The 11,537-nt window shown below is 37.7% G+C and overlaps 1 protein-coding gene across 4 annotated transcripts in view; it reads left to right on the top strand.

Moving 5' to 3' along the window:
- The window catches only part of Mtdh (metadherin), a 48,878-nt gene that overhangs the window by 7,275 nt on the left and 30,066 nt on the right, over positions 1-11,537 (top strand). For all 4 annotated transcript variants that reach the window (XM_026789772.1, XM_013354114.2, XM_013354113.2 and 1 more), the window contains exon 2: positions 2,779-2,880. In XM_026789772.1, the coding sequence (XP_026645573.1) occupies positions 2,779-2,880 (102 nt within the window). The remainder of the gene's footprint in view (positions 1-2,778; positions 2,881-11,537) is intronic.

Below are 11,537 nucleotides of genomic sequence, written 5' to 3'. Positions count from 1 at the left end.
AACATGAGTTGGGTGGGTAGGGAGGTGGGGAGGACCTGGGTCTCCAGCCAAGGACTTGGAACCAGGTTTATAGTACCAAGCATGAATTCTCCCCAGTTGTTACCCCATAACAATCTTTCCACTGGGCACATATTGCCTGGTAGGTGGGTATTGTTGCATGAAGGGTACATTGCTAGGTAAGATTTCCCAGGAGCCTACACAGCACCTTCCACATCATGACAGAGAAACCCTGTCTCGAAAACCAAAAAAAAAGGAAAAAAGAAAAAGGAGATCAAACTGGTAGTGCATCCTTGAAACTCTACACCTCAAAAGATGGGTGAGAACATAGCAAAATTTCACCTCAAAACCAAAAAAGCAAGAATTAAGAGAACTAGCATATGACAATAGCAAGTAAGACAGATCAGAAAGGAAAACCAGCCAGTTCTGAGTACCTGATGTAGAAGTCCCTAAATGTACTTTGCCTTCTGAAGTTTCTTACCTTTCTATGCACTTAACCAGAGAACGGTCAAAACAGCACAGACGAAAGAAAACCAGATCAAGAGTGAGGAAATCTGCTTTTGGCTTTCACTGTCTATTTTTAACAGGTTGCTTAAGATTCAGCAGATTAAATGTTGATTAATTAGACATTTATTCAGCTAAGAAGACAGCTTTTGTTTTGACTTCCTGCTACAAATCTTTGGAAAACTTACAAATTGAGTTTTAAATTGTAAATGATCTCTTTCCAGCCTCATTTGCCTGATTTTTTTGGGGGGGTGTTTTTTTGGTTTTTCGAGACAGGGTTTCTCTGTGGCTTTGGAGCCTGTCCTGGAACTAGCTCTTGTAGACCAGGCTGGTCTCGAACTCACAGAGATCCGCCTGCCTCTGCCTCCCGAGTGCTGGGATTAAAGGCGTGCGCCACCACCGCCCGGCTAAAGATTTATTTTTAATTTAATGTGTATGAGTGTTTTGCACACATTCATGCAAATCCACTGTTTGTATGCGTGTCTGTCTGGTGGCCATGGAGGACAGGAGACCATATCAGATCAGATTGGAGTTATAGTTGTAAGCCACCATGTGGGTAATGAAAACCAAACCTCAGTTCTTTGCAAGAGCAGCAAATGTTCAATTACTGAGCCACCTCTCCAGCTCCTGCTTGATTTTTGATGTTTCAAAATCAAACCTTGTGTAACCTTGGCTGGCCTCGAACTCAGAATCATCTGCATGTGTCACCACTGCCCAGCTTGCTGCTTATTTTTTTTTAATGCATGTAAAGTCACTTTATAGACACTTTTAAATTTTAAAATTGATTTTTTTCATATAATCTGATTTCTTCCTCCCAGATCCTCCCAGCCCCCACATACTTCCCCAGCAACCCACATCCATACTTTTTCTTCCCCTCTTTCTCATTAGAATATAGGCAGGCGTCTTTTTAAAAAGAAAAAAGGAAAAAAATTTAAAAACAATAAGTAAACCAGAATAGGACTAAGCAAATGGTGGGGGAGGGGAGAGCCAAAGAAAGATACAGAGGGTATCGACATTCATGGTTTTTTTTCCCAGTACATAGCTGTATCATAATGGACAATTTGATAGAGGTCTATTCTGCAAATATTAGAAACAAAGGTTTTGAAACTAGAACATTAATTTACTGACTTTAATTAATGTGTCGATTATAAGAAGAATGGATAAGTGAAAAGTGGTAGGATTCAGAAAGAAGGATAGATGGATAACATGGGCCCAGTTTTATCAAAATTCCTCAGTCTATGCATTTCTGTTAATGGGGCTCAGAATTGTTTAATAATAGGAACAATCCTGATTACAAAGTGGACTTGAGGATCACAGACTGATTCCGCCCACAAACACCTAAAGTTTGGTCTCTCATTTTAGAAATGTTAGGAAAGCTGAAGTAACTGTTTTGCTTGTTTGTGATTGTGGCTGTGGGTTGTAGGATTAAAAGCAACATTAGGGTCCTCTGACATATATTGATGTGTATATCATCTTTGGCTGCTTTTTTGCTGCTACAGAAGATTTCAGTAGAGACTATATGACCCATAAGTCCTAAAATGTTTCCTCTCTGGCCTGATACAGCAAAAAAATTGCTGAAGGGATGGACAAGCAGATCACTGGTTAAGCATGTACCAACCACTCTTGCAGAGGACCTGAATTTGTTTACCAGCCTTGACATAGAGTAGGTTGTAACCTCCAACCTTCAGAAGATCTGATATCCTCTGGCCCCCACACTCACATCCACATTCACATAATTTTTGAAAAGAGAGAGAAAGAAAAAGTTTTGAAAATAGTTTACTGACTCTTGAATAGAGCCAAACTCATCTTAAGGTACAACATCTAGAAGTGGTGAGATTATCCAGCTAATGGTGATCACAGTGTAAATACATTTCAGAGTCCCATAGGCAACACTCCCCGTAGGTAGAAACATTACCTCTGTTTCGTTGCTTTTATTAGAGGAACTAATATAATATCTGTGAGTGATCAGAAAACTTATGGTGCAGAATTTTGTTACGAGTTCCTTATAGAGGGGCTGGAGAGTTGACTCAACAGTTAAGAACGCTGGCTATTCTTAGAGTGGACCCGGGTTCAATTCCTAGCACACACAAAGTGGTTTATAATCTGACCTCCATAGGGACCCGACACACATATGATTAACATGCAAGGCAAAATACTCATGCAAAAGCAGCCTTGTTAATTTAGGTTGGGGAAGAATTTGATTGTTGTGCGTGTTTTTGTCTTTGGTTTGGCCAGCCAGCCAGTGTGATGATGTGATGTTTTCTCGTAACGTTTCAGTCAAATGGACGGACTGTTGAAGTACCTGAGGATGAAGTTGTTAGAACTCCTCGAAGTGTAACAGCAAAGCAGCCACCAGAGACAGACAAGAAAAATGAAAAGGTAAGCTTGGGAACACAAGGCATTGTAAGTTTTTAATAAAGACAGTGACATTAAAAAAAAAAATCATGCTTTTTGTGATTGATAGGATTGTGTATCTTCCATTTAAGGAAACTCCAGAATTTAAAATAATGATACTTGGATAGGTAGTTAAAGTTTTTTTAAAAGAAGATTATGCTACCAAATATTCTTAAATATTACAGTGGTGTTAATAAATGTTCATTATGCCAAAAGTAACTTAATGTCTTGAGTATTTTTTGTTTGAGTAAGGTTCTGGCTTTATAGGTTATTTCTTATACAAAAATAGATGAGTCTTGATATTTGTTGATATTGTACCTTGTAATATAAAAATGCTTAGCAAAACTGTCAGATGGTATTGTTTAAATAGACTTCCATTGTTAGGGAAATTGAATAATCTACTTATTAAACAGTTAACTTTATTTAACAAAATAATTCTATACTGAGGTCCTTATTTAAAAGGTTTGGATGATGGTTGGCAACATGACTCAGTGAGTACAGGCATTTGTCACCAAGTTCTATCCCCAGAATCAACATGATAGTAGGAAAGAAGTTACTCCTCCAAATTGTCCTCTGACTTCCACAACAGATGAGTGCATTGGATCTCCCTGGAGCTGTTGTTACAAAGGGTTATGAGCTGCCCTTTGTTCGTTCTGGGAAGTGCACTCAGGTCCTCTGAAAAGTAACTATTGCTCCACTGAGATGTATCCAGCCCTAAGAAACATGGTTTTTATACAGAAAGTAATTGTTTCTCAAGTTATAATATTGGCTACATTTCTTGTCATTTGAGTAAGCCTTATAGATACAACTTGGTCTAGAAAGGAAACAAGCACACACACATAATATGGAGAGCTAGAGTGAACTTGGGTGTATAAAGCAGATTAAACCAGCTGCCATAGTTAATGTCTCTGTTTTTATAGCCTAGACCAACTTCAAACTTATGATCCTTCTGTCTCCACCTTCATAATGCTGGGATTACAGCTGCATGCCACCACATCTCGTAGTTTTTTACATCTTTGTTTTGATATGGAGGCCAATCAGTGCCTCACTGATACGTTCCTAGTAGAGATCATATAAGGATATTAGCCAGGCATTGTGATAATAATTACTGAAGGGGTAGAGAAATAGTAATGTTTTTTACCCTCAGAAGGATTACAGTCTAGGTAAGGAAAGAAGCTATCTGATAAAATAGGGTATTTGGTGCTGTGTAACCAGTGCAGAAAAGGAATCCTACTTGGGTATCCAAAAAAGACTGATTTGCTGGGCATGGTGATGCTCAGCTTTAATCTAGTGCTCTGCAGGCAGAGACAAGTAGATCTCTGTGAGTTCAAGGGCAACCTAATCTATAGTGGGTTCCAGGCCAGCCAGGGCTGCAGAGTGAAGGAGACCATGACTCAAAAAAAGAGAAAATACTGACTTAGTTATTAAGATTGGGTGGTATTTCAGAAACTGGGGCGGGGGGAGAATCAAAATGAACATATTCAGACTCACTTAAAGGAAAAGCCTTAAAGATGAATGATTAAGATTGGAGGAGCATATGGTTTTTTTTAACTTATTTATATGTAAAACCAGGTAAATTCGTGTGTCGGCAGCATATGATTATGAATCCATTTTGTGTCTAGTATTACAAAGATCTAAACGAAAAAGGAAAATCTGAAAATTGCTAATTAGAAAAGTAATTATAAACAAAATGTATAAAGGTTGGTTACTATTAAATTGTTAGAAATGAAATCAGTGATATACACTGAAATCATTAGCTATTATAAAATCATTCACTCTAAGAGCTAATAGTATTCAGTAAGCCAAGTATTTTTTTGCACATTACTTCATCTTAACAAGCAACAGTGAAAGGCGTGTTTATTTTAAATAATATTTCATTTTAAGTCATTAAATATTCATTCAAAGTTAATCTTGATATAGTAGAGTATGAAAAGGTTTTTTTATGTGTATAGGTGTTTTGCCTACATATATATCTGTGCTCTACATAGAGCAGTGCCCGTGGGTGGGTAAAAGATGGTGTTTAGTTTATCTTTAGTTTCAGATAGTTTCTTCTCTAAAAATTGTTCATGCTTTCTCCGTGCTCTTAGAAAAAATTTCACAGTTTATTTCTTTTAAGATGTGTTTACTTTTTGTCTGATTGTATGTATGAATGCCTGTGTGAGTTTTTGTGTGTTATGTTGCAGGTACATGATGAGGTCAAGGGCCATCAAATCCCCTGGAACTGGAGATTCAGGCAGTTGTGATTGGCATGCATGGGTACTGAGGACTAAACTCAGATCTGTTGTAAGAGCAGATCTTCTTTTAACCAGTGAGCCATGTCTCCAGCCCCTACACCCCACAGTTTTGAACCTGACTTAAAAGCCCTGCCTATGGAATTAGCCCAATTTCAGCTTCTTGACCTTTCTCACTTCTAGTCACATTAATTTTCTTTCTTTTTTGTTAAGGAGTTTTATTTTGAAATTAATAGAAGTAGTTACTAAACTGGGCATGGTTGTACACACCTTTAATTTCAGCACTCAGGGAGCAGAGGCAGGTGGATCTCTGAGTTTCAGAACAGCTAGAGCTGCATGCATAGTGAGATCCTGCCTTTAAAAATAAAATAAAAAAATACGTGCAGCCACAGTCAAATTATATAATATTTCCTTCACCCTCAAAAGAAATCTTATGTCTTAATAATTAATTAATTTTTTTTTTTTACCAGTCATTTCCAACACTGAAAACACTTACCTGATGTAATACCAAGGGAGGATATTCAGAATTATTTGAAGGGGGAAAATTCTCTTCGATTCTCTATTGGATATGTCTCTGTGTGGGCCAGGGATATAACTCAGTAATAAATCATTTGCCTTATCATGCACAGGACCCTGGGTTTAACCTCCAGCACCACAAAATGAAACTTAACAAACGCATATTTGTGAACATCTCTGAATTTTCTTCATGTGCCACAATCAAAACAACTTATCTCAATAAGTTGGACAAAGAAGTAGTTAAATTAGTTATACAAACCAGACATTAAAGATATTTGAAATACATTTAATGCTGTCCTCACAAACATGTCATTTTTAAAAATATTTATTTGTTTGTTTGCTTTTATTTATTTATTTGGCTGGCTGTTTGGTCGGTTGGTCAGTCAGTCAGTTGGTCTTTCAAGACAGGGTTTCTTTGTGTAGCTTTGAAGCCTGTCCTGGAACTCACTGTGTAGACCAGGCTAGCCTCAAACTCACAGAGATCCACTTGCCTCTGCCTCTTGAGTACTGGGATTAAAAGTGTGCAGCATCACCACCTAACTATAAACATGTCTTTTTGTTTTGAAAAATATCACTATATAGACATAATTATGAGTATAGATAGTTGTTATTTTAAATACATTAGCATAGTTAAATAGTACTTTAGTGTCTTGAGTATCCTCAGACCGAGAAGTTTGAGAATTGTCACCAAACAAAATAATTCCAAAGCAGCATACATTGAACTAGAGTATCAACTAGAGTAACTTGTAACAATTCTTCCTGAATGCAGAGTGCTTACTTGCTTACATTTGTGGTTTTCCTTATATAATGTATTATAGTTTAAGTCAGAGCTTTACAAGTCATAGCTGTTTATCAAATGTGTACACACTTTTAAGTGTCTGTATCAGTCTATATTCCCATCAACAGTAGAATCCCCTTTGTTTTACAGCTCATCATCATGGATTTACATGGTGTGTGTGGGTGTGGGTGTGTGCGCATGCACACTTACACATGCATTTGTATGAGTGTGTCTGTGTATCTATAGATGTGCGTGTACCACAGTGCATGTGATCAGAAGATAGCATTTGGGAATTGATTCTCTCATACCTTGATGAAGCAGAGTCTCTCTTGATTCTGCTGCCCATCATACTCCTGTCTCCACCTCCTGTTTCTCCAAAGGAGTTCTGGGATTACAGGTGTATACCACTACATTACATGGGTTCTACAGGTTTTGGATCAAAATCAGGTCAGTGAGCTTGCATTACAAGCACTTTTACTTGTTCAACCATTTCACCAGCCCTTGCATTTCCCTGATGATTGGAGTGTTGCTCATTTCTTCATATACTTACTGGCCATGTGTTTTCAGAAATATCTGTTCAAATATCTTATCCATTTTTAAATCAAATTATTTGGGATTTTTACTGTTAATGCTGTATGGACAAGATTTAAGCCTGGCGGTGGTGGTGCACGCCTTTAATCCCAGCACTCGGGAGGCAGAGGCAGGCGGATCTCTATGAGTTCGAGGCCAGCCTGATCTACAAGAGCTAGTTCCAGGACAGGAACCAAAAGCTACGGAGAAACCCTGTCTCGAAAATTTAAAAAAATTTAAAAAAAAAAAAAAGATTTAATAATGTGCCTGATCCTGTGCTGGAATATGTCAATAAATAGGGTTGGGAGTATAGTAACAAGAAAGATAAACAATTGTGCCAAAGATTTCCCCTAGAGGTATTAGCTATAGTAGAGCTCCTTAAAAGTGTAAGATGGTAACTGAGACCTTAGGGGCACAGCTCTGTAATCACTAGAGAAATAACAGTTCAGGGACAGAGTGCGTATAGCATGAATATTCTGTGTACACAAAGAAAATCTTTCATGTCAGTAAACTGACTGGGACAAATAACTAGGTATTGAATATTTATTGTAAAGCTTTATGTGCATATTCATTCTTATCTGGATTAACATTTGTGGTAAAAAAAACTTAGAAATAGTGATAAAATTAAGGCATATTTAAGTCTAATGTAAGCTGATATTAACTAACAAATCTATTTATTGATCTCTACATTTTTCTCTGTTTCCCTCCCTGCCTCTCCCTTCCCTTTCAGCCCTTTCCCCATATCCCCATGCTCCCAGTTTACTCAGGAGATCTTGTCTTTTTCTATTTCCCATGTAGATTAGATCCATGTATGTCTCTCTTAGGATCCTCATTGTTGTATAGGTTCTCCGGGATTGTGATTTATAGGCTGGTTTTCTTTGCTTTATGTTTAAAAATCACTTATGCGTGAGTACATGTGATAATTGTCTTTCTGGGTCTGGGTTACCTCACTCAAAATAATGTTTTCTAACTCCATCCATTTTCCTGCAAAATTCAAGCTGTCATTATTTTTTTTCTGCTCTGTAGTACTCCATTGTGTAAATGTACTACATTTTTCTTATCCATTCTTTGATCAAGGGGCATTTAGGTTATTTCCAGGTTCTGGATATGACAAACAGTGCTGCTATGAACATAGTTGAGCACATGTCCTTGTGGCACAATTGAGCATCCTTTGGAAATATACCCAAAAGTGATATTACTGGGTCTTAAGGAAGGTTGATTCCTAATTTTCTGAGAAATCGCCCAGTGATATCCAAAGGGGCTGTGCCAGCTTGCATTCCCACCAGCAATGCAGAAGTGTTCCCTTTTCCCCACAACCTCTCCAGCATAAGTTGTCATCAGTGTTTTTGATCTTGGCCATTCTTACAGGTGTAAGATGGAATCTCAGAGTTCTTTTGATTTGCATTTCTCTAATGACTAAGGATGTTGAACATTTCTTTAAGTGTCTTTCGGCCATTTTAGATTCCTCTGTTGAGAGTTCTCTATTTGTCTGTACTCCATTTTCTTATTGGATTATTTGTTCTTTTGATGACCAATTTCTTGAGTTATTTGTATGTTTTGGAGATCAGAATATGGGATTGGTGAAGATCTTTTCCCATTCTGTAGGCTGTAATTTTGTCTTGTTGTGTCCTTTGCTTTATAGAAGCTTTTCAATTTCAGGAGGTCCCATTTATTGTTTCTTTCAGTATCTGTGCTGCTGGGGCTCTATTTAGGAAGTGGTTTTCTGTGCCAATATGTTCAAGTGTACTTCCCACTTTCTCTTCTATAAGGTTCAATGTGACTGGCTTTATGTTGAGGTCTTTGATCCATCTGGGCTTGAATTTTGTGCATGGTGATAGATATGGGTCTATTTTCATTCTTCTACGTGTTGTTATCCAGTTATACCAGCACCATTTGTTAACTATGCTTTCTTTTTTCCATTTGATATTTTTTGCTTCTTCATCAAAAATCAGGTGTTTGACAGTGTGTGGATTAATATCCGGGTCTTCTATTCGGTTCCATTGGTCCTTCTGTCTGTTCTTATGCCAATACCAGGCTGTTTTCAGTACTGTAGCTCTGTAGTAGAGTTTGAAGTCAGGGATTGTGATGCTTCCAGAAATTCTTTTATTGTACAGGATTGTTTTGGCTATCCTGGGTTTTTTTGCTTTTCCATATGAAGTTGAGTACCGTTCTTTTGAGGTCTGTGAAGAATTTTGCTGGGATTTTAATGGGCATGGCATTGAATCTGTAGATTGCTTTTGGTAAGATTGCCATTTTTACTATATTTACCTACCCAAGAGCATGGGAGATCTTTCCATTTTCTAGTGTCTTCAATTTCTTTCTTTAAAGATTTAAAGTTCTTGTCACACAAGTCTTCCACTTGTTTGGTTCGAGTTACTCCGAGATATTTTATGCTATTTGTGGCTAGTGTGAAGGGTGATGTTTCTCTGATTTCTTTCTCGGCCCATTTATCATCTGTGTACAGGATGTGTACTGTGTACTGATTTTTTTTTTTTTGAGTTGATCTTATTTATATATTTAGGTTTTTCGAGACAGCGTTTCTCTGTGGATTTGGAGCCTGTCCTGGAACTAGCTCTGTAGACCAGGCTGGCCTCGAACTCACAGAGATCCGCCTGCCTCTGCCTCTCGAGTGCTGGGATTAAAGGCGTGCGCCACCACCGCCCGGCTTGAGTTAATCTTGTATCCTGCTACATGACTGAAAGTGTTTATGAGGTTTGGGGTCGCTTATGTAAACTATCATATCATCAGCAAATAAATAGTGAGAGTAGTTACTAACAAATTTTAATGTATTTGAGTGAGTGTAATTCTACCCTTTTTCAGTGTCTGTCCTTTGAGGGAAGGGCTGAGGAGAGAGTTTGTGTGTACCAGTGAATTTAAACTTAGAAGGGCATGGATAACCGGTTGTTTATTTACATGAGCATAGGTATCCAGTGGCTACACTACTGAAAGAAAGTTTCTCCTTTCCCCTCAGAAACCATTAATTGCATATAATGCTTACAAAATTAACTGCATGTAATAAATCAAAGAGGGACTGGGCCTTGTAAGCACCTCCTCACTTCATGATGGACTGTTGACAAGCTTCATCTTGTACAGTTCTAGTGCAGATACTGGGGGCTAAAGAGGTAAAAAAATGTAATCGTCATATTGTGTCTGGAAGCTCTTATATCCTTTCCACTTCCTCTTGGTGTTCACTGAGCCCTGGAGGGAATGATACAGGTGTTCCATGCAGGGCTGAGCATTTTAGTAACTTAATCTCAGTATTTTGAACAGTTGTGAGTCTCTGAAGTAACCACTGCCCATTGCAAAAAGAAGCTTCTTTGACCCAACCTTATAGCAGCACTAATCTGCTGTCATAAATAAATACTTAGAAGGCACCTTGACAGGTACATCATGTCCATTTAGCAAAATCATAGCAGCTTCCTCACTAAGACCTATGACTTCATCCTTACCACAGCCTTTTTAATGTTTCCAGTACCAAATGTGAATTTCTGCCTGTGGAGCAGGCCTCAAATCCAAAGAGAGTAATTGGTTACTTCCTGCCAGTGATGCCGTTATTGCACCAGTGCAGACATTTGCTGGCAGATCAGACTAGCATGCAGGACGCACAGCTGAGTAAGACTGTTGATGACAGTTCTCCCCCAGCAGCCTATGTAGCACTAAGGCAGCAGAGAGGAAGCTCACCTCCACCTTGATTTGTGTACTACATAAATAATTTTATGTTTAATTATTATTAAATGTGCTTTTGCAGTTAAATTAGCTGGAATAGCAGGTTATTTGTAAATATGGAGTCTGGAGTTAGAACTGGACTTTATTCCTAGTTTCACCCATGATCTTAGACATTTTCTGTAATCTCCTATGACCTCAATTTTCTTATCTATAAAGGGGGGATGCTTACTATAGGTTCTGGAGACATAGACTATCTGTTATAGCAACCACTTGCTACATGTGGATATTGAATACTCAAAATGTAACTAATCTGAATTGAGATTAAGTATAACGTACACTGTTTCAGATGGATTAGCCATGATTACACCAGATGCCAAAGACTTAGATCACCCTCCTCTTTATACTTTGTCATTGTTATTAAAATACATTTTTAATAATTGGTTACTGTTGAAGTGATAGTATTTTAGATATATTGTACTAGTTGTCTAGCCTAATAAGTTATGTTATAAAATGTTAATATACCTATATAGCTTGAATAAAGTTTTATTGGAACAGGCTATGAGTTCACTTTTATGTTGTATATAAGCCTGCTTTTATACTACAAAGTTATGTGGTTATCACAAAGCCACCAGGCCTTTAAAACCTAAAACACTTGATTTTCCAGTCTTTAACTGACAAAGTTTGTTGTACCTGCTCTAACCTGTAATAGATATTCAGTGTATTATCGTTTCCTTAGAATGGTTATGGCCAAGACAGAAATAAGAGGTTGTTTAGTGAGGAAAGGGAGATGGGGAATACTTGCTAATGGACTAAAGAAAATGATGATGATGATTTTACAAGTTCTTTGAATATACTGAAGCCACTGAATTCTTTTTTTTTTT

The sequence above is a fragment of the Microtus ochrogaster genome, unplaced genomic scaffold (assembly GCF_000317375.1).
Source record: "Microtus ochrogaster isolate Prairie Vole_2 unplaced genomic scaffold, MicOch1.0 UNK29, whole genome shotgun sequence".
In the NCBI taxonomy this organism is placed as follows: Eukaryota; Metazoa; Chordata; class Mammalia; order Rodentia; family Cricetidae; genus Microtus; species Microtus ochrogaster.
The sequence above is the reverse complement of the archived record's forward strand: the minus strand, read 5'-3'. Positions and strand labels throughout refer to the sequence as shown.